The sequence below is a fragment of the Acanthochromis polyacanthus genome, chromosome 21 (genome assembly GCF_021347895.1).
Source record: "Acanthochromis polyacanthus isolate Apoly-LR-REF ecotype Palm Island chromosome 21, KAUST_Apoly_ChrSc, whole genome shotgun sequence".
NCBI classification, from domain to species: Eukaryota; Metazoa; Chordata; class Actinopteri; family Pomacentridae; genus Acanthochromis; species Acanthochromis polyacanthus.
The window spans coordinates 4,108,596-4,131,609 of NC_067133.1; the positions used below are offsets into that span (position 1 = coordinate 4,108,596).

The 23,014-nt window shown below is 39.3% G+C and overlaps 1 protein-coding gene across 4 annotated transcripts in view; it reads right to left on the reverse strand.

Annotated features, from left to right (window-relative positions):
• Positions 1-23,014, reverse strand: part of LOC110953120 (myosin-10-like) — an 88,694-nt gene that overhangs the window by 23,194 nt on the left and 42,486 nt on the right. The window contains exons 6-29 of one of the 4 annotated variants that reach the window (XM_051941027.1): positions 22,602-22,631; positions 18,753-18,845; positions 16,315-16,378; positions 15,111-15,209; positions 14,427-14,570; positions 14,196-14,291; positions 12,768-12,886; positions 11,964-12,116; positions 10,848-11,021; positions 10,594-10,767; positions 8,743-8,857; positions 7,940-8,002; positions 5,431-5,624; positions 5,123-5,244; positions 4,629-4,698; positions 4,307-4,467; positions 4,065-4,173; positions 3,805-3,936; positions 3,500-3,706; positions 3,220-3,357; positions 2,957-3,080; positions 2,652-2,823; positions 247-459; positions 25-169 (exon numbers count right to left, since the gene is read on the reverse strand). In XM_051941027.1, coding sequence (XP_051796987.1) covers positions 25-169; positions 247-459; positions 2,652-2,823; positions 2,957-3,080; positions 3,220-3,357; positions 3,500-3,706; positions 3,805-3,936; positions 4,065-4,173; positions 4,307-4,467; positions 4,629-4,698; positions 5,123-5,244; positions 5,431-5,624; positions 7,940-8,002; positions 8,743-8,857; positions 10,594-10,767; positions 10,848-11,021; positions 11,964-12,116; positions 12,768-12,886; positions 14,196-14,291; positions 14,427-14,570; positions 15,111-15,209; positions 16,315-16,378; positions 18,753-18,845; positions 22,602-22,631 — 3,111 coding nt within the window. The remainder of the gene's footprint in view (positions 1-24; positions 170-246; positions 460-2,651; positions 2,824-2,956; positions 3,081-3,219; positions 3,358-3,499; positions 3,707-3,804; positions 3,937-4,064; positions 4,174-4,306; positions 4,468-4,628; positions 4,699-5,122; positions 5,245-5,430; positions 5,625-7,939; positions 8,003-8,742; positions 8,858-10,593; positions 10,768-10,847; positions 11,022-11,963; positions 12,117-12,767; positions 12,887-14,195; positions 14,292-14,426; positions 14,571-15,110; positions 15,210-16,314; positions 16,379-18,752; positions 18,846-22,601; positions 22,632-23,014) is intronic. The other 3 variants (XM_051941028.1, XM_051941029.1, XM_051941030.1) reach the window with 3 other exon arrangements.

The following is a 23,014-nucleotide window of genomic DNA, read 5'->3' on the forward strand; positions in this document are numbered from 1 at the left end:
CGGCTGTGACATTAGGACAGTTACCCTCTTGGCCTGTTCAAGCTGTTCAGACAGCTCCTCCAAGGCAGTACCATGCCTCTGTCGCATCTCCTGGATCTGAGCCTCGTGGTTTTTAGTCTCCTCCTCAATGGCTTTCTTCAGCTCTGCGACCTCCTGTTCACGCTTGGTCCTACAGAGAAGAGGGACAAGGTTTGCAAAAAGCCCCATTATCTATGCTAAGGATGAATAAAATGTAAGGTGCAGTACCTAAGCTCCTGCTGGGCTGCAGTTGTGTCGAGAGTGTCTTCCAGTTCAGTCTTGAGGGCTTCAAGCTCTTCACTCAAGTCCCTCTTGAGTTTCTCCGCCTTGTTCCTGGCCTGTTTCTCCGACTCGAGGTCCTCCTGCAGCTCAGAAAGCTGGGCCTGCAGCTCCCTGACCTGCTTCAGAGCATTGTTCTTGTGGCTGACCTCTTCTTCACCCCTGGTACACATCGAGAACATTGAACAACATGAAAGGACATCTTTAAAGGAGAGCGATCACACCATTGTGGTTATATCATCAAAACATCAGAATATATGAATGCCTTTGGAAAAATATGACCAAGTATGGTCATACTGGGTCATAAAATAAAATATGACCATCGAGTGTGAAACATCCGTTTACTCGTACTTCAGTTCATTTTCTGTTAATCTTTCTTGTTATTAGCATTCGTATATAGTTTATATCTTGTACTTGAGCTGTTATTCTATTTTTCTCATTTATTTTTTTAATTTTTTTTCTAGAGAAAAAAAAATTTTTTCCTCACACACTTTTAGAAATGTGCATTTTGTACTTTGCATTCTTTATTATTTCTATTCTAGGACTAACCTCTGTGTAATTGTGTATATTCCACTCACCGTTGTTCAAAAATATGCTGAGGATAATAGATTATTCTAAATTTGCCCAAAGGTGTGAGTGCGAGTGTGATTGTTTGTCCTGTTTTAAGTTACTGTGTTTTTTAAGTTATTTTCTTGTTTTTTTACTGTGAAGCACGTTGGTCACCCTTTGGGCTGTTGTAAAGGGCTATATAAATAAACTCTGATTGATTGATTGATTGATTGTTTATTGTATTGTACTCTTGAAAAAATAATTTCCTCCAGGACGAATAAAGTAGATCTTATCTTAAGTTCTATTAAAAGGGAGATGTAGCCTGAATTATTTCAAAAACACTAGAAAAAAAACATTATTTATTCATTTTATATAAAACGTATGTAAAAAGTCCTCATGAAATATGTTTCTTAATGTTTATTCACAGCTGCTGCTACATCATAGTGCTGCCACAATGCTGTTATTGTTCTGAAGTTAGTGCTTAATAGGCAAACAAAAGCTGCTGTGTAAAGACTCCACTGGGTGGCAGCAGAGGCAAAATCACAGTTTTCATAAAGCTGTTGATTCCTTCCACTTTTCTCTTGATGGAGGTGCTTATGCTGGGGCATGATCTCACATTTAGGCCATTAATACCACACAAATAATACGTTCACCAATCACGCAGTCACACACTGTAAACGCATTCCGATGCAGTGAGAATTGGCGAGTAAATAGCAGCCAGCACCAGGTTACAAAGCAGCCCAACAACAAGAGAATTATCACAGCTATTTTTTACAAGATAATAAGATCACTGCCGTACTCATGTCTGGGCTGTTGTCAGTCCAATAAAATGTTCTGTATCTTGCAGCAGTGTCAAAGGTTAGGACTGTTCCGTGATGTCATGCAGCACTTATCTCATACTGACAAACATCAAGAGGCAGAATCTCAATGACTTAATGCTAAATCCCTGCGAACTGGTGCATTTTTGCTTACTGTGCGCTCATTTTTCACCGCAATATAATTTCTACGGAAACATCCCAACCATGGCTACAAGCAGAGAGAACTTTGGTGAACTAGAAAATGACTTTTGTGAACTATAACAAAGTCATAATGTCATAAAGCATGAAAAAAAGGAAAGAATTTCTTTGATTGTTCAAGACAAGATAAAATTGCAGTGATACAAGAGCAAAGATAAAGTAAGTAAAGTAAAAATAAACCAAAACAGACATAAGTACTAGTTCATAAAATATCATTACTGCACAAATCAGTGGTACTGCATGTATTTTTTGATGAATAGAAACATTAAGAGCGTATCAATGTTGCACAAATTGTCTATATTGCACAGGTTGTATGTAAGTGAAGAATTAACAAAATAGCCTCTGTTCTAGTATATGTACTATATGTTGTATGTTTATTTATTATTATTTATTTTTCCAATGTAACTTATGATTGTATCCAGTTTTTGTCCAAGATCTGGCTTATTTTTTGGCAAATTCTAAGGAAGAAAGCGATATTAAGCTGAGATTTGGATAATTCTCCTTATAGAATCTGCATTTTACAGATTATTTGTTCAAGGATAGTCAAAAGTCCACAAATTCTTTCTGTTTTTGCCCTCTCTGGCAGCGCTAGATAACATAACACTGGTGATGTTTGAAAAGACAACATGCATTTCAAATCATTTCATCAGTGCACTGTGGGGTTTAGAAGGTTAAAACTGTAAATACAATATTTACCTCCCACAGTTATGTTACATTTTTGTTGAAGTGCTTTCCCAAGTGCTGATATGTGGTGTTCCATTCTCTGCTGTGTGCCTCAGTTTCTCTTACCTAACTTGCATCATCTGCTGCTCCTCTTCTTTCTTGCCCAGCTGACCTTTAAGCTCCTCTATCTGGGACTGTAGCTCGCCTATCTGGTCCTGGAAATCGGATGTCTCTCCATCCAGTTTCCTCTTAGCCTTCTCCAGCTCTTGGCGGGTCTTCTCCTCTTTCTTCAGTCTCTCTAGATAAGAACAGAGAGGATACGATGGTATAATAAAAGTCCAAAACATGTCTGTTTATTTAAGCGTGCTAGATATTACTACCTATTCTCTTCTATTGTTTTAAGAATGCTGTATTTTCGTTCACTCTGTTACCCTCCAAATCGACCATCATCATCTCCTGCTTGTTCTTGGTCTTGCCCAGGTTCTTCGCCTTCTCTTCCTCTTCAGCTAGCATGGAGGTCACCTCATTGATTCTGTCCTCAAACAGCTTCTTCTCCTAATGAGTGAAGAAAGATACAGGACAGTTAACACACAGCTAGCCTTGCAGCTAAAAGTCAGAAATTTCCACTTCACAATTCTACACTTTCAGTTCAGCACCCTTATTATGCAGACTTTCAGAGCCTTCTCCATCTCACCTTGTGAAACTTAGAGTTCTGGTCCTCCAGTAGCAAAATGTCCTCTTCATACTTCTTCATTTTAGCTTCAGCTGTCACTTTCTCCAGCTGCAGCTTCTGTCTGGCAGCCTCTTCTTCATCCAGCTGTTCTTCCAGATCCTACACACACAAGCATTTTATCACAGAAGCATAATTAACAAACATATTTTAGTACCGTGTAAGTTCATTTGTATTTTTGAAGATGTTTCAGCAATAGTTTTTTAGCATCCGGTACTTAGATGCTACATGAGTATCCACATACCTGGATATGGGACTGCATCTTTTTCTTCTCCGTCTGCAGGCCTTGGGTCCTCTCCTCTTCCTCTTCCAGCCTGGACTCCAGGTCATGCAGGATCTCCTCCAGCTCTTGCTTTTTGGAAGCCAGGCGAGCTCTCATCTCCTCAGCCTCTGCAAACAGTTCTGTCTCCGCCTGCAGCTGCTCTGCTAGGATGTTCTTCTCTTCCATTAACTAAACATAAATAATGTTAACACCTCAGTTACGCATTCAATATAATGTGGAACTTTTTGATACTTATGCTGCAGAGCGTTGCGGTGGTTGTAACCAACCTGCTGATGTTTCCTCTCCATCTCCACCAGCTCCCCCTCCACCTTCATCTGCTTCTCCTTCACTTTGACCAGCTCCTCGTCTTTAGCCTGCATCTCCTCCTCCTGCCTGGTCACCTGCAGCAGGGGCTTCACCTGTAAAGAGACACAGGGTCTCAGCAACAGCAAATACACACTATACTCCAGATTTAGAAACTATCATTTGTCCTCTTGGACCTCCGTTCTGGAAGACAGTGACAGATTCAACAGAAACAACAACACACCTTAGTGAAGAGTCTCCACCACTGCCAGTGACGCAGCTTCAAGTAGGCAGCACAGTTTCTCTGAAGAACCTTTAGTGCACTGAGCTGCTGCTGCTTCTTAGCAAAGGCCCTAAACATTACACACAGAGAAGAAGAGAACAAAGACTGAGTGGGACAACGCTAACATCTACATTTTGTGATCTAAACTATAGAAATGTCTCTAGTGGGGGTTCAGCAGGTCTTAGATGCACGTAAAAGCTTACTTGCGTGCCAGATATCCTCGACAGACGGCCTGGAAGTAAATGATGATGTCGGTGATCTTCAGGTCCCTCTCTTCTTCTAAGTGAGCCAGGACTCCAGCCCTGAAGAAGATCTTACTCTGGCCGATACGGAAGAGATTTCCGTCCAACTCCAATGCTTTAATCTACCAAAGAAAAGGGGAGACACAGGTAAGACGTGGCTGAAACGGGAGCAGATCATTTCCAAAATCTATTTTCTATGTCGATGTTTCAAAAGCAAAGTGACTCTTAATTCTCAGTGTCATGCTTGCAAAGATAAACTTTCTGAATTTGAGTTGGTGTTTACCATTCTCTCGCAGGCCTGCTTGCCGTCCATGAAACCCTTGGGAATAGCGTTTGGAGTGAGGATCTCATACCTAGACACAGAAGTGCATTGTCAGGACAGAGAGTCATGGGAACACTGTGAAACTATACTGGCAGAAAATATAAGAAGCACAAAGAGAGAGAAAGAAGTGTCTGAGGTCTTTCATGAATGACATGAAGAAACTACAGAGAGCAAACAACTTCACAAAGAGGACAGAGAGTAAAAGACATCAGACCAACTGTTGATACAAAAGAACACAAGCAAGAGCCATATATCATGTCAAACAGATTAAAAAACACTTTTACACCCCATGTCTGTAAGCTTTATCTATGCATGACAATGATGAACATGTATTTAAGGCAAATTAGTTTAACAAAATGTGTATTGTGGTGTTTTATATCAAACTAGGAAAGTTATGGATTTCCAAATCACAGGAAACATGATGATGAAAATCTCAATCAGAGGTAACACAATACCTCTGTCTGAACTCCTGGAAGACGATGCGGTTGGGGAAGCCCTGTCTGCAGATACGGATCCCCTCCAGCACACCATTACACCTCAACTGGTCCAGAACCAGGTGGGGATCCAGTTTGCCAGCCTGGGTGAGGAGGGAGAAGTACACTGTATAAGCAAGTACACTTATCTTGAACTTCAATAGGCTCTATTTTAATTTGGGTTCAAGTGACATCATTTGTGGTAACGACATCCAATCCAAGTGCAGCTCATCCAACAAAACTCTGCTTGTTTGATCAACAGATGTTGTGGATCAGATCTTGAGACTCACCCTTTTTTCATGGTTGGGGATGATACAGCGGACAAAGTTGGGATTGGTGTTCCTCAGCGTGGCCATCAGTTTGGATAACTGCTCCTTGTACAGCTGCCCCACGGTGCGGAACATGCCCTTCTTGGTCTTGTAGGCAGCACCAAACGCTGTCTCGTTCATGCCCGCGACCTGGTCCAGACCCACGATCCGGTCAACTGGGAGAGAAAAACGGAGGGTTACGTGAATTACTGAACTGATTTCTTCAATGCTGGTTGTACTATTAGAGCGCATAAAATGTTCTTTCATGAAGGTAGAAAAGAGAAAATCCAAGAAAGTGAGCCTTTTATTGGTGTTTAATCAAATGTGAAAACTGCCAATAAAGCTTGATCAGCTGAGCAGGGTTTGCTCTTTTCTGCTTTTGTGATAAAGCATGAAGACAGACAACAGTGTAACCAGCTGTGACTGATCTGATTTTACTGGCAGCATTAAAGGTAGAGTCTGTTATTCTGGATAGAAACTGTTGATATCCAGCTAGTTAGGAAGTTAGCACGTGGCAGATTCACTGTCCCCCTGCAGCCACTGCCCTTCTTCCTCCTGTCTTGTGCATGAGCATGAATGCATTTTTAAATTGTTGTTATGTTTTATACTGTTTTTTGCAATATGTATTTACCATGACATGTGTTGCTGACCTCTTGGCCAGGTCACCCTTGTGAAAGAGATCTTGATCTCAATGGGTTTTTTACCTGGTTAAATAAAGGTTAAATAAAATAAAATAAATAAATACAGGACACATTGGAATAATGTTGGATCAGACTGAGTCAGGCTGTGTTTGAACACTGATTTCTTTTCAGCCCACACACAGTGTGGTCAGCTGGTGAACCACGAAGAGATATCCAAGTGAACTGGATTAGAAATACTGACTCTACCTTTAACGGAGGCTAACGTTTTGTCAACAGCTGGTTTCTCTTAGTTAATCCACTGCTTTGAAGTCAGGATTTACCTGATGTGAGTCCAAAAATCAGCAGTAGTACACTTTATACAACCAGGACACTAAATAAATGCTTAAATATGTAACATACTGTACATTTGCATGTGGTTAAGACAGGGGCAATTTATTATCAATTATTTGATCAAATCTAACAGACTAGACAACATGCAGCATACCTAATGAATAGTAACTGACATAATTATTCTATGATGTCTTTTTCTGTCTTGGTAGGTCTATACATTAATCTTAAACATTTGCTGATAATTTGAATTAACATCTACAAATTTCTATATTTAGGAGCATCTGGGAGACCCAGTAGCCCTTTATTACATTCACATTGAGCTTAAATGTCTTGCCACTCCACTATCAACTATCTAAGAAAGATAAATGCAAAAGAAAAATAAACCCAAATAAGCCCAGTTATGTTCAGATGTCCAACATACTGTATCATTTGTGTCCTTGACCTCAAACAAATGTCTCAATTGAACACTGCCTACCTCATAAAACGTCCACAGAGCAGATTTTTACATCCATGTTTACCTGCTAAAAGTCTGCTTTACATACACTATACTTTGTAAGTCCATAGAGTGAAACCAGCCAGACATGACCCGAGGTAAAAATGACACAGCAGACTAAACAGTTCAATGACAATGCATAATACAGCTAAAAGAACTATTTGCTGATGTAACAAAATCCCCTTTCTATTCTTAAGTTTAAGAAACAAAGTTTTTCACTTATTTCTGATTAACTAGATGAGAAATTTAGGCAGTTAAGACCATGGCCTTATTATTTTCTGTTAGACCTCAGTTTGAATGACAGTTCATCTTCTAATGAAAATGATTAATTGGATGAGATATCTGGCCTGCGGGTTTCCCAGATAGTCCGTTCTGTCTGCACAAAGTAATCAGGAATTTAAATCAACTCTGAGTTCAGTGATCATCCTCAAATTCGTTTGGACGCTGCTGTTTGGTTCCATCGCTTGTTAGTTCTGATACGGTCTGCTGAATACAAAAATTATCACACAGCAACTGACATATTCTTTGCAGAAATGTTTCTGTGGGCTGTTAATAGCTTCAGTAATATGGACTAAGTGGCCTGAGGGTATTTGCCCTTTTGATGTGGAGATGTCACTAAATGAATCCTCAAAGTAGCTTTACAATGCATCTAATTGACCAGGTAATGTTCAATGATAATATCTACTGTCAAAGATTTTCAGCTTTTTAACAATACCTGTACCAACCTGTTTTTCATTGTGTGATTTCACTTCACAATTACAAAAAGACAGGCCTTACCTGGCTTGACATTCAAGCAACAGCTGTCAGAATAACTCTAGCGGCAGTAGGCCACCAGCATTAACAGAAAACGGAACATTTTTAGTATCAGAGGTATTAAATACAACTGGAGCTGAGCCATGCAAAGCCACAGGGGAGCTTTTAGACGGGTGCACAGTGCAGCCATGACAGTACAGGGAACCAATGAGCCCTCCAGTGCAGAGGATGAGAGGCAGCCAGTAGTGGTACACAGAGTGTTACTATCGTTCACCTGGAGCTTCATGGAGCCCAGACACATTGTCATAGAAAGAGGCTCTCTGAAACGTCTGAATGTCTACAGCAACAGAGACACAGACAGAGAAAGAAGACAGGAGAGTAAGAGAGAAAAAGAAAGTAGGCATGCAAACACACTCACACCTCCACCGTTCATCCATTCATCCTCCCACAAACAGACATTTTTACAGCACAGATTAGAGTTAAAAAGGACTGCAGAGCAAATGTGAGTTCATCCACTGCAGTGCTACAGTTCATGCTATCACTTAAAAATTATGCTGTGTTATCATAGCTTCTCAGGCTTCTCAGCTTCCGTATTAGCTTTTTGATAAGGTCAAAGTGTTACACAACCATTTCCCTTTCTATATGACCGGTTGATGACTTCTGGAGAATGTCAAATCCAAATAATGATTACGAGGGCCACGGCTACCATTTGACTGAAATATTAAAAAGGGCATTCACCGGAGGCATTAATAATAAATTCATCATTCAGCTCCTGGGTTTCACCTCACTTCTACTCCGTGTTTTCACTGGCAAAACTCATTCCACATTAGATAAGCCATAAAGCAGCAGCTCTGACAGACTGTGTGAGAGGATAGAAACTGTATTTGCCTTCATCAAATATGAGACTCACTGCTGTAAACTCTGCTGTGTGAGATAAAAACTCATAGTATGACGTGCAACATCTATCTAGATTGATACAGAGAACTGCAAGATGTTTACACAACATTTAGAGTTATGTATCTCAATACATTTAAGTACATTTGAAGGCTTGATGAGCCTCTACAATATAAGACTCACCATCTTTCCAAAGCTCGGCCACGAACTTGTCGGTGGACTGGTGCAGCAGCGTGGCGACATTGTCATTCAGAGGATCCATGTTCTTCATAAGCCATTCATCAGCTTTGTAGTCAACCTAAAGAAACACAAGGATTCACCTGTATTATTTCAGCTGTCGCGCAGCAAAGTGTTCTACCGTGTTGCCGTTCCTCTTAAAAATCTGCATTTTTGTGAATGAAAAAATACCAACAAATGGCAAAAAAATGGTAACACTGTCAGGTCAGTGATCCAAATGTGTAAAAACACCTCTTATAATTTTGTTACAGAAGGTTTGGCAGCTCAACAGAAGAAAAGCAAAAGAATTCAGGCAGACCATAAACAATCAGGATATGTTCTGGCAATGGAAATATCATCAACAGCGATGTAAAAATTATTCAGTAGAATGTTTAATAGCTTCACTTCAACACATTAAATGCAAACCTCAATGAAAGACTAATGAAAATACTAAATTTGCTCGTATGAACAAAACCCAAGCATTCTCCCAGCGTATCATCATCTTTATTTAATGAGCAACAAGGTTAGATCATTACTTTATTCTAATTTATTATCATGTATGCGTGTAAATATATTTGTGTGTGAAATATCAGACGGTGTATGTGCCTTTATAAAAGAAAAAAAAGGTTTCATTTGAAATAAGGGGGTTAAATTTAATCTAAACCTTTTATTCTGCTGGTCTTCCATAAAGATAAGATAAGATAAGATAAGATAAGATAAGATAAGATACGCCTTTATTACTCCCTGTGTCTGGGGAAACTTCCCATGTTACAGCAGCACAATAAACAACCATAAACAACAATATAATTATAAGCATGGTAATATTCACAGTAAGTTCAAGCGTGTAGGATGGAAAAGTGGCTTGAGGAGTGATGTAAAGTACAGAAACATTCAAATAGTGCAGGAACTGTGCAGATTATGTGGTGAAAGATGATGTGATAGAGTCCAGTTTTATGTTAACATCAGCCAGTATGTGTTTTTCAAACATCTGACAGACTATGAAGAGTATTGGATTAGAGCAGAACATAATAAGTAAATGACACGGTCAGCAACCTGAGACAAGAATGTAGGATCTGCATATGGGTTTGATCAGAATCCTGGAGAAGCAAATTCACTTCTTATTTCCCTCTTCGGTATGCCTGTGTCATGCAGGATTTACTTAGTGAAGTTCAATCTTAATTCTGGATCCAGTATTGAATGCTGGATGTTAATATCTTGCTGAGTCTGAGGTTTCCACCTGTTTGTCATGTAAGGATCAGGCCTAGGACTGATGTTTATACATGGCTGACTGATGCTCTTCACCGTGGTCATAAACACATGTGCATTAGAGGAAAACGAGGCAGGTAAACCATAATCAAACTATCACTCTGGTCATGATATCAGATTTCAAGCTCCTTCTGTGGAATGTTGTGAGGATCACTTTCTCTTTACAAACGGCAGACCGCCACTCAGAGGTGAAAGTTGAAAACCACCGTTACGTAACAAGCAGGCATCAAAGATTCAATGTCACGCCGATGTGAACCAGATGTGGGTTTCCTGCAGCCGCAGTAAGACAACTGGGCTATTGTTTTCACGCGCTGACCTTGGTAACTGTGCCTTCAGTGGAGCAAAGTTTGTGTCTCAGAGAAGCACAAGCCAGGAACAGAGTTGTTGCATAAAGAAAACACAGAACATGGAAAAATCCCAGGCTTTGAAGGGGATTCCAAGTGCATACTGCATTTTTAACGATTGCTTTCATTTTAATTTTTGACATTAGAATACATTTTTAACCCCAACTCCGCATAATGCAGGACATTTTAATGGCTCTGATATACTTACTCTCCCTGCGTAGTGGATGATGCAGAAGTCAGCTTTGTCCTTCAGCTGACGTGGCTTCTGAAACTTGGTGTGTGTGCCCTGCTCCTGCAGCACTTTGTCTACAAATGTCTTGTCTGTGGCCTTGGGAAACCAGCACTCCTCATCCAGCAGAGCCAGAATACCAGGGGGATTAGTCTGAGAAGACATACGTCGTTAAGTACAGTATATTCATGAGCAGAAATGCATACAAAGCCTCATATGAAGCGTGCACTAACTGGTCTCTCGATGAGGTCGATGCAGGGCTGCAGGTCGAGGCCGAAGTCGATGAAGCTCCACTCGATGCCCTCCCTCTGATACTCCTCCTGCTCCAGGATGAACATGGTGTGGTTGAAGAGCTGCTGCAGCTTCTCGTTGGTGTAGTTGATGCACAGCTGCTCAAATGAGTTCAGCTGAAAGGAAAGTAAAAAGCAGAATTCAGGTTAGTTTTAGTGAAATGTTTTCTTGAAAATCGTTGTTTAAACAGGACTGATTTCTCAGACAGATAAAGTATGTGGTTCAATCCTCTGGAAATCACGTTATTGTTTAAAAAAACATGCAAAAATGGAATAATTTATCAGAGCAAGAAACTGTAAACAAAGAACGATTCATCATTTAAACTATATTCTATATGTCTCATTGAAAAATTTGCCAAAAAATAGTTTAAACCAGATTCTATGAAAAACTAAAAAATGATGCGTTCCTTGGCGTAACAGTGACTTCATTAGTGACTCAGCTGTGACCAATAGTCACATGACAAAAATTCAGGGACTATCTTCCTGGATTGCAGGCTGTGTTTACAAACAGCAGTAAGGAGAAAAGTATGGAAGTAAATCAGAAATGTATGCAGTAAAATATCTACACCATGTAGAGTCATCATTTTTTCCCAGCAGTGGTAACACATGTGGGCACTTCTTGCTTTATGATTTACACCCCCTGTCAAAAGTTTTGAGACAGGTTCTAATACATTTGAATGAGAAAGTGTCTCAAAACTTTTGACAGGGTGTGTATGTCATTATATTTATGTTGTGTTGCACAGAACACAGTCCTGAGTTGACTTTGTTTCTAGCCATGGTTGTGCTGTTTCCATCCAGAAGCAGGAAATTTACAGTCAATTATTGTGATTACAGTGAAAAACGAGTCCAGCGTGTCCACAAAACGTGAGCAGAGCAATCACAGCCACAAACTGCTTTGGGTTGAGACGGTTGGTTGACATGAATTGATTAAATTGCCTAAGAAAATTAAAATTTTCAGTCAGGCTTAACCACTGGTTTGTTTATACGCACATAAGAAGGAAAAAACAGCAACAGTTGTTCTTAATTTGTGTAAAAGTAACGTTAGCATTGAATCAGCACCTCAAAGATCTCAAAGCCAGCGATATCCAGGATGCCAATGAAAGACGCCCCCTGTCGTTTGGTCCTGTCCAGGGCCTTGTTGATGCGGTGAACCAGCCAGCGGAACAGGCGCTCATATGTAGCCTTGGCCAGAGCTTCAACAGCAAAGTCAGCCTGAGGTAAAACAAAGAGCGCAGTACCGCAGAGAGTAAGATGAAAGACGTTATTAATAATACATGTGAGACATGGCTGCAATACAGGAATTTAAAACTCTGTGTTTCTGTTTGAGTCTGGAATGTGGATTTATCTCAGTATGACATCAGACAATGGACCACAATTAGGACAATGCATCAGCCAGATGGTGCAGATGACGTGTCCAAACACATGTTCTGAATTTGCAAAACAAAGTATAGTCTAAACAGGATGATGTCACAGCAACTGTGAATTTTTTAGGTTCGAAGCACATGGAATGCAAACATAATTATGACGAAACAATTAGTTAAGGGATTATTTGAATCACTTCGACACACAATTCAACTAAACTGAGAACTGAATTGGGGGATTTTCAATCAAAAACACAAAACAGCTCCAGGTTCCAGTTGAAAGGGTTTGGCTGGTTTTCTTATTTTTGGGTTGTGGACTGCTTATCGTGCCTAAGTCAGCTGGGACAGACTCTGCGACCCTCTACAGGATAAATAGAAATTGGATGGATGGAAATTGACCACTCATTACACAAATAGGGAAATTTGAAGACTTCAACTTGGCTTTTAGAAAGGAATCTACATCTTAACTGAACCTAACTTATAGAGGCAGGTGGCATCTTACCTGTTCTTTGGTCTGTGCCTTCTGCACATAATCACGTCCCACTTTGATCCTCGGGGTGAGGATAGCTCGAGTGAACTCCATCACATTCATTCCAAGCAGGTGGCAAAGCTTCTGTGCCGCTGGGAGAATAAGGGAATATAAAGCATAATGAAAATGCTGATTTTACACCAGCACACACACTGAGTTGATAGCATCCGGTTTTATTAAATATCAGATCTTCACTTCCTTGTTTGTGGTTTGAAGATGCAGACACGTCAGATTCTAATGTCTCTCATTTACCAACAAAAATTACTGCTAAAGACCGTGCAAAACAATTTCCTGATGTTCTCCACGGAAGCGGAGGTCTGTTTTGCAGCCCGTGCAATATTGTGGTGGAACAAAAATGAAAACCATCGATTGACAAACACTATTCTACGGCAAAACATATCAGGAGAATGGCTGAAAGGAGTGGAACAGACAAATCACCGTGACGGAAGCTGTTGCATCCAGATGTGTGGCAAACATTGAAAGAATGAAGGTAAGTTAGATTCATTAATGAGCTGCGTCTGTGAACACGTGTGTGCCAGCATGAGAAATTAACCTTTTAAGCCATTGGCATATACATCCAAATATGATTCATTCAATAGTTAATTATCATTTTGTGCCTTAAATCTACCAACAGCTTCATGTTCAACCAGAATCTGGCTGCTGCTAATTTCCCACCATGGTGTGCCAGCGTGTGTAAATGGGTTGGAGTGTCTTAAAGAATTAGTTTAGGAATAAATACCGTCAATAAAATGTTGAAAGATGTTCTAAAAGCTGAAAAAATGCAACTTGTTTAGCAATTGTCACTGTTTCCCGCAATTTCATCACAACAAATACACTCAAAACATCACTTACATCACAATTTTTTTCAGAAAAGCTGCTGCAAATTCAGGCATTTTAGGGCGCAACAAATTTGAAAAAAGCAGAAGAAATCCTGGAGGGACTGAGTAACTGAAATGCCAAACTTCTAGGACTAGTGGCAACATGTTTAATCAATTTGTCCTTGATGCAGCTAATTACATAATAGAAGCTATAGGTGAAGTTTATGTATATGAGTAAAAATCAGCTGACTTTTACTCATATATATTATCTGATTTCTGTCTTATACTGAGAGCTTTATGAGGAGAAAAGTGTACTCTGACTGTGCTGACCTGATCCAGACATTACAAGCCTTCCTATATAAAGAGACACATCATGAAGCTTCAGTGTCATCATGTTTCTTATAAAGCATGTGCTCACGGTGAATGAGTAAATAGTGTGAGCATGTAATATGTGGACTTGAGCAGACGGCTTTCCACCACCTGTTTCGGTGGAAGCTGAAGGGTCACAGTCATCTAACATTCTGGATTAATGAGTCCTGACTGGCACGGAGGAGGGTTGTTTACTTTGACTGCGAGTGCTTACCTGTGTTCTCAGGCATGGAGGCTTGGTCGGTGTTCCTCTCCTTTTTGAACACGATGTTGCCGAACTGTAGCACTGCAGAGACCACCTTCAACATGCCTTTCATTTCAAGGACAAGACAAGAGAACATTTTATTAATCACCGGTGGGAATTAGATAACATCAGAGTAACAGAGGAGGGGGAAAAAGGCATGAGTGTGCTTTGTTTCGGGGCACATCTGGAACTACTACTCACAGACAATCTCATCATGGGAGAAGCTCATGATGTGCATGGCATCCATTGTCTCCTGGAAATTGTCCTTGTCCTGCTGGCCCGGGATGGGAATGTTACCATTCGATAGGAAACGGTAGTTGTTAAAGCCTTCGAGGAGCAGATCCGCTGAAGAAGAAAAGCAAATACCGATGCTTTGGTCGTTTTCATCATCTTCTTCTTAGTGGTTGCCTTTTATTTTTTAGTTTATATATGCATACTCTCCATTCGTAAAACAGACATATCCTTCTTTCTTCCTGAAAAAGCAAGAATTTTAATTGAAACTGTACTGTTTGATGCTCAGATTACAGTGAGGCATGTGTCAGTAACTATTTTTAGTAAAGACAATTCAGCCACCGCAGAGTAATTACGTAAGTGATGGAGGGATTGCGTGGCCTTTTAAATCCTCTCTTTCATAGGAAAACTATGTTGTAAAGAGCTGACTCTTTATTGCCTAAATATGCATCACCATGAAACAATGTGCTAACGAGGAAAATTAAAAGTTAACAAGAGAGAAAATTTTGTTTTTGCTGGCTCTAATTCAACCAGTTCCCTTAAGCTCTGTTCCCTGACTGAAGCAAATTAAAACACGCATTAAAATCATTCTGTCACTGCTTTGATGCTGATGTTCATCCTGATTGCTCCGTATAGCAGAGGGCAGACACTCACTTCGAAGATGCTCTCCAGCCCCTGCCAGCAGGCGGTAGAAAATGTGAAAGGTCCTCTCATCTTTGGCCTGTCTGATGGCCCTCGACTTTTCCAGAAGGTCTGAGAGTAAAATGTTAAGGACTGACAAAAAATTGCAACATGAAAAAAACAATAAACTGTCATCTGCCAAAAAAAAAACTTCTACTGATGAGGACGGATAAATTACTTGGACTGGAAAAGTTTTAATAAAGCTTTTTCTGGTAATTGACGACATAAACTTTAGCAACTACCCACTTCAATCAAGAATTATTTGAAATTATGTGACAAGTTAATCTACTCTGAAATCCTAAACACAGATGAATCACTACATATTCGTGAAAAACCGAATCGTCACTCGCACTGTCAGGAGTCTTATCAATTTTGTCCACAAATAACAAACTTGAACCCTCTTGTTGTCTTGCGGATCAAAATTGACCTGTTTTAAAGTTTGAAAATGTGGAAAAAGTATATATTTTTACAGTGAAACTTCTGATGTCCACATTTTCAACATTTTTGGGAAATCTTTGAACATTTTTTGGTGGAAAAAAGAAATGTTGAAAATGTTTCTTAAGAACATTCACATAAAAATCAACAAAAAATCCAGCGAAATTCGCTAGATTTTTTGTTGATTTTTATGTGAATGTTCTTAAAGAAAATATTAGAACTTTTACTGATATATATATGTAGCCATTTTAGATATTTTTAGGATTTTTCGGACGATTTTTACTCATTTTTGGAAAATATCTGCAAGAATTTTTGCCAAATTTTGGAGGATTTTTTAAATTAAAACATTAAAGGGAAATTTTTAAGGAATTACTGGAATTTTCTTCCTGAAGGTTTTGCAAATTTTCAGAAATTTGGGGATTTTTTGCATAATTTTTAGATTTTTTTCATACAGGGAAACAATATGTTTTGGTGCCCATAAATGAGGACAACAGGAGGGTTAATAAACAAAAAGCTACAACACTGAAAAGTTCATTTCCTTACACCTCACCGCGCTCTAGATTTACCAGGGAACATGCTGAATGGGAAATGCATTCTTGTGGTTCAGCATAAGCTGTGGTGAGCCGCTTAACCTTAACATTGCTCTTTAAACTCTATGAGTACCCCATCTTTGAGCTCCGTTTCTGTTTTACGCACGTATTCATCCCTCTGTTGGCTCAGTTTGTCCCAGAAATAAGGATACAGGTTTCAATATTGGCCCCAACAATGTAGCCAGTGACATCGAAGTTGATTCTGATAAACTTCCCCTGTAGGAAACAATAAAGAAAGTTATTGAACTTGGCAGGACAGCTAAAAAGCCTATGATGCTAGCGTGTTCGTATGTGTTTGCAGCTGTCATCCATCTATTTTTTTCTCCCTCCCAGCACAGCTGCGTTTTAAATATCACCTTGTGGATTCTGCAGATGACAGAATTGCAACGAAGAACAAAATGCCTATATTAGGAAATGCCAGGTTAACAGGTCAGAAAGAATCTCAGGCATGTCTGTGGTTTCCTGACAGAGAATGTGACTTAGTGTGTGCGAATATGTGTGCCCATCTGTCGACTGGTATTCATTGCTTCTCATCGGAGACAGCCGGTGATTCGTGTGGAACTCGGCACCGTGGTGCTTAGTCCAGACCACAGTGATCAGTGAGTCATAAAAAATGTGTGAGGAGTTTTCACAATATGATCTGAGATAACATAATATCGGCATTAGTCCAGTTTATAATAAGGACTGATTATAAAAATATTGTTTCTATTAAACACTCTAATTTTACATACTACTACTACATACTTTAAAATGTTAAATACCTCCCAATACAAGCATTCAAGAAATTAGGTTATTTTCTCCCTTGTGAAGTTAATTAGATCTCATCTCAGTAGGGTAAATATGAATAACCAGTAGACTGGTTGTGTCCAAATGTAACAAAACCCACCTATCGACCCCTGAACAGCTCACAAATTGACACGCTATGTTAAAAGCCTCCATCAGACCAACACACTGTGGCGTACAGGGGTCGTCTGCCAGACTATTTCTTGGCAGAGAGCAGTAGCTCCCTGTTGGTTTCCTACCAAAGAATTGAGCTAGAATGTATTAACTGGCGAGCTTAAGGAGTTCTAGTAGATGGTAGGGGTTTTTTCAGTCTTTATGCTAAACTAAGCTAAATGGGAAGTAGCTTTACCTTCATATTTGCCGTGCAGATATAAAAATGCTGTTTATCTTGTCATTTCGTGAGGGAAATTAACAAATAATAGTTTTTCGTGATGGAGCACATTTTCTTCTACTTTTTTTTATCTTTAAAACAAATTGACATGACCGCTACATGGGTTCCAACCAGGCGTAAACTAACCGTGACATCACCCGTTGGTTTCAACGCCGAGAAAATGAAACCCGGATTTTGCTACTTCCTGGTCGCCGTTTTGGATTTTTTGGAGCCAGTGACGTAAAAAGCGTCATCAAACAGACTGGACCGGAGAGCAACTAGGGGCAGGATTGGCTGAGGACTCTCTTATCCCACCCACATTTTACCGCAGAGGCTTCTGTTGCTGTCCATCAAGTATAGCCACGCCCCCTGGCTCTGCCAACTTTAACGATTTATTTAAAATTCAGTATTGATTTATTTTAAGATCGGCCACCTGATCTCTCATTTCGACCATGAAAACTAACGGGAAAAAAATCCTGAGCTGTAGAACATCAGTCTATCAAATTTTATTTTCTCCAAAAATGAATTGGGGTCTATGGAGAAAAAGCTTTTTGGAGCCAACCCTAGCGGACGGCGTGATATTGCAAGTTTTTGACACTTCCGGGTTGGCTTCAATTCTGGAGCCAGATGCTACGTCCACTATATTTACAGTCTATGGTTCCAACCTCTAATGTTGCATCAGATTCTCACTTTTACAAATTTATGGATGAAAACTTTTGAGAAAGCTCCAAACTAAATATATTTCCTCATTAAAGTTAAAACAAACATTGCCCACTACAGAGGTTAAGCACAAACAAATACCGTTTTTAAGTTCTTCATAGTAGATCACGTGTGTGTTTTAGGACTGCAACTAAAGGTTTGTTCGCTGTCATTTAATCTGCCAATAAGTTTCTCAATTAAACGTTTGGTCTTTAAAATGTCAAAAATGTCAATTGGCATTTGAAAAAGCTCAAGATAACATCCTTAAATGTCTTGTTTTGTCCACATTCCAAGGATATTCAGGGAGAAAATTTAAGTTCTTTTAATATATTCTATAGATCCCATTAAGGTTTTTTTTGACATATTCTCAGCTACATCTATTGTACCTGGAGCAGACAGGGTTAACCCTTTGTCCACTATACTAACGAGGACTGGATGCACCAATTTCACAGAGGACGAAAGAAACTAGATAATATTCACATCTAAATTATCACCACACTTACAGGATTTAAACCATTTTGAAAAACAATTACTGAAAATAAATAATTGCTAATAAAGCTAGCAGTCTAATCGCTGGCTTAGGTTTGGGATTCTAAACATTTCTTTTTGCACATCTGTTACAGTGAATGTAAACTGCACTGATGCAGAATGTGGACTTGACATAAATCAGTTCTCCTTCGGGATGCTATCTGTACATATGTTTACATCCAGAGAGTGATTATGGAAGCAGTAACTCACAAAGCGGGATGAGTTGTCATTTTTCACTGTCTTGGCATTGCCAAAAGATTCGAGGATGGGGTTGGCTTGCAGGAGCTGCCGTTCCAACTCACCCTGTGGAGAAAGACAGAGAGATAAGAAGCCAAATAGCTGTCAGACGTTTCTAATGCCTGGTACTGCGCAAATTAATCTTTTTTATTATTACTATTAATCATGTTTTCTGTGTCTGGAAGAACTTAAACAAGCTGGCAAGGCAAAATCAATTGTTCAAAACAGAAATGTAGCCAAATCAATACGCTACGCAAATCTTTCAGACAGACAGCAATTCATCATGGCTCTGCTGGCTTTACTTTAGTCGGCTGCAGCACAATGCGATTTTTGTTGAGGGAACTCGACGGGGCCAAGACAACCAAACACTTCGACGGAGTCCGTGAAACCACAAAAGCACTACAGCGAGTGTGTTTTTCCACATGCCCTATAGTGAGCGGTCAGTTTATGTTGATGAGTGAGAGGCTTCTTCCGGCCTGAGCATTCCTCTGGTTGCAATCATATACCTTACATATCCAAAAAGTGTACCACCATGATGGTAATGATGGCTTCCTCCCAAATCTCAGTTGGCGGTTGACAGGCGGTTGGGACATTCCCTGCAGCCCTTGAAACCTTCAATTCCCCAACACATGACACAGTCTGCTTTATCCAGGGCACTGGCAGCATTAAAATAGCCCCCACTGCAAATCAGACCCTGCCTTGACTGAGGATACTCCTCTGGACTCTGACTGCTCAGGGGGAACAGACTAAGTTTTGCCTGAACTCTGATTTGCTGTCAGGCTGGCAAATGCTAAATGAATATATGACAATTCTCCTTAAAGCTGTTGTTAAATAGAGCGCCGATAAAATAAGAAAAAGCAACAACTGGTGCTCAGTAACCTAATGGTTAAGGCGCATACCACGTAAATGCTACAGCATGGTTTGACTCCTGGTCATCTCCATCTTTGTGGCATATCTCTCCTCATTTCCTGTCTGGTTTTCTTCAATAAAGACACAAAACTAATACACCAAAGAATATGAGACAATACTAATGCTTTAGCATTTATAGCAGAGACAGAGCAAATAAAGAGCGCAACAGAGAGAACCAATAACATGAACAAGTATTGCTCTGAATGCAAACATCTTAGGGTTAGTGAGGTATGTTGAGCCTAGAGCCAGAGCTTTTAATGTCATGAACCTGGCTCTGTTTTAACCTGTTAAATCATCATGGTAATTGATGCTGCACAGCTAACCTGTTCTGGGGGAGATGTTAGATAGAAATAAGCAGCTGCAGAGTGCACAGAATTGGAAAATAAATATGTTAACTTGCATGATTAACAGTTCTCTAAAAGCATTTCTCTTCTTGCCTTATTTGCAGGTACAGTGCTTCTTTATGCACAATTTTAAAATATTCTTCATAGTTTTCCATTACGACAACCTGTTAATTTTGAGTGAAGTACGCAGCACGTAATACATTTTGTGACGATGAAGAATCAAATGATATGTTTGGGAGGGTCCACAGAGCCTGGTAAAGAGAACTGAAAAAGCTGATAACCTCTGTTGTGATGCACATTATCTGTGATTGTATGGAATCACAGGAGTGCCATAATAAAAAACAAACCTGTTAAAAAATAAGGAAACAAATGTGTAAATATACAGAGGAATAAACAAAAATATAAATAAAAAATAATTCAGTTAAAAAAATACGGAAATCAATGTGTAAATATACAGTGGAATAAGTAAAATAATAAATAAATAAATTTGTTTAAAAAATAAGGAAATAAGTGTGTAAATATAAAGACGAAGCAATAAAAGAATACATTTTAAAAATCTGTTAGAAAATGAGGAAATAAATGTGTTAATATAAAGAGCAATAAATAAAAAATAATTAATGAATTCAAAAATATGGAAATATGAAGGTAAATGTTGTCTTTGCTTTTCCCTTTTCTCTTTTCTCCTTTTGTTTTTCTATTTTGTCATTTTTTTCCTTTTGTCATTTTTTTTCCATTTTGCCTTTGCTTTTACTTGATGGACTGAGCTGTCAATGATATGGATTTTTTCAAAATTTATTCCTCATTATATTTAGACATTTATTTCCTTATTTTGTAAAAACAGATTTATCTTTTATTACGGCACTCCTGTGATTCCATATGATTGGGCTTTTAAATTTTGTAAAACCAGCTAACAGAACGAGTGTCTGGTTATGTTGTACTTGCTTTTGTAGTATAACCCTCAGTTACAGTATCAAGGAAACGAGTTTGCTGACTAACAATGTCGAGCTCTGGTAGTATTCTAAATACAAAGTTCATTGTTTCTGGCCAGACATATGGGCCACATATGGAAATACAATATGCAGCAACCTCATCCTGAAATATAAGTATTATGAACATAAAAATCCCTCATGGAACATTTCAGTTTTTTCTCTACAGTCTGCTGTGTCTATCTAAATGTGCTGACACTTAAATACAGACATGGATGACAGAAGGAGGGAGTAATCATTTTCCACCGTAATTTTTTTCCCTGCTATCTTTCAAATTCCAAATAACATAGAAAAACAGAGAAAGTAGTGCACAAATCCCCGTAGAAACGGCAATCCCATTCATCTCCCCCTCTGACAGAATTGTGAAACCCTGTTCCCTTCTGGTCTGCTTTACCTCTTCTCCACTACTTCTTCTTCCCCCTTCCTCACCCCTTTCCAATCTCCTTTCCTGTACCATATCTTTGCTCTCACTCAATCCGGAGCTCTGCATTCCTCTGGCCTGTGCTCAGAGGCAGCTGTAATGCAATGCAGAGCAGAATTAGGGAGCTCAGTGTGGACGGCCTACTCTGGCAGGAGGGCACCTAGGCACTGAGTTACAGCTACTCACTCACAGCTACTGAAACACAGCATATTAAACAGGCATTTACCCAGACTGTGTGCGCTCAAAGCTGTGGGTTATAGAGCTCATGTAGTAAGACTCCCTCTGCTTCTATAGTTATTAGATTTACAGAGGGCAGGGAAACATCAGGTATTGGTTTAGGGCAATAAGAAAAAAAAGCTACCGGATAAATCAAACTGAGGTGAGCCAGAAAATATCAAGTTTGTAGGGAGCTTGAGAAACAGAAGACGGAATTGGTTTGAATTCACAACTGTGTCAGCAGAAGCTCAGTCATGCTACCTAAGCTTATCTGGGACGAAACAGTGTGAATTATTATCTGAAAATCCCCATTAGGCTACATAACATTCAACTATATCATTAAAATAAATCTATTCAAACTACAAACATGCATCTAAAGTACAACATGCAGAAATAAAGTATGTCGATGATTTGAATGCCTTCATTTTGTCTTTTATATCTTCATTTCACACCTTGACTTGTAATGGAAACATTCGCTTCGCTACATTATCAAACATAAAGCTTGAGGAGAGATGTTTAGTGCGGCTGTGGTCTGACTGTAACACTGCTTTTACTGAATATTAATACAACATAATAAAACTGCACACTTAATGCTCCACTAGCACTCAATGACGAGTTTTTATAGCAGGTATTTGACTGACATGTGTTTCCAATAACACATCTCAATTTCCAACTGTTCTAATAAACCTGGACCAACTGATAAAACAAAGCGTTTTATTATCATGAGCCTGCTGGTTTAATGGCAGATTCACTGGGTTTCAAATAATCATGTGAGAAGACTGAGCCAGCACAAACAAATACCTCATGCAGAAAGAAGCTTAGATTAGTCTGTCAACATCATTACGGAAGCGGCAGAGATTTAGAGAGGAGGGCATGCAAACACACACACACAGACGTTAAAAAATGGACCACACACTTCTTTGGAGAAAGCAGGAGATACACTTGCCTGTAGCTTGAATGCTTTGGGAGATTCGGGCTGTTTGTTATGGATAAACAAATGCAAATGTTAAAACCTGAAGCGTTTACGTCAGAAACAAGCCACAGGAAACCGGACACCAGTACACACTTAGTCCAGCGTTGGCTACATTCTCGCAGAATGGCATTGAATGGCATTAAGCATGAGCAGTGATCAGTCAGCCTATGTTAACATCTATTAGGTTAGCTGTAAATTAACTTTTTCACTGCCGATTATCAAAAATGAGCTCAGCATGATACATTTAAGTAGAACACCGAACCATTAAAATGCATAAAATGAATATTTTGACATTTTGGGTAAAGCAGGTGTTTGCTTTTTGCAGAAAGTTAGATGACAAGACTTATACCACTCTATTGTCTCTATGCTAAATACAAAGCTACAGT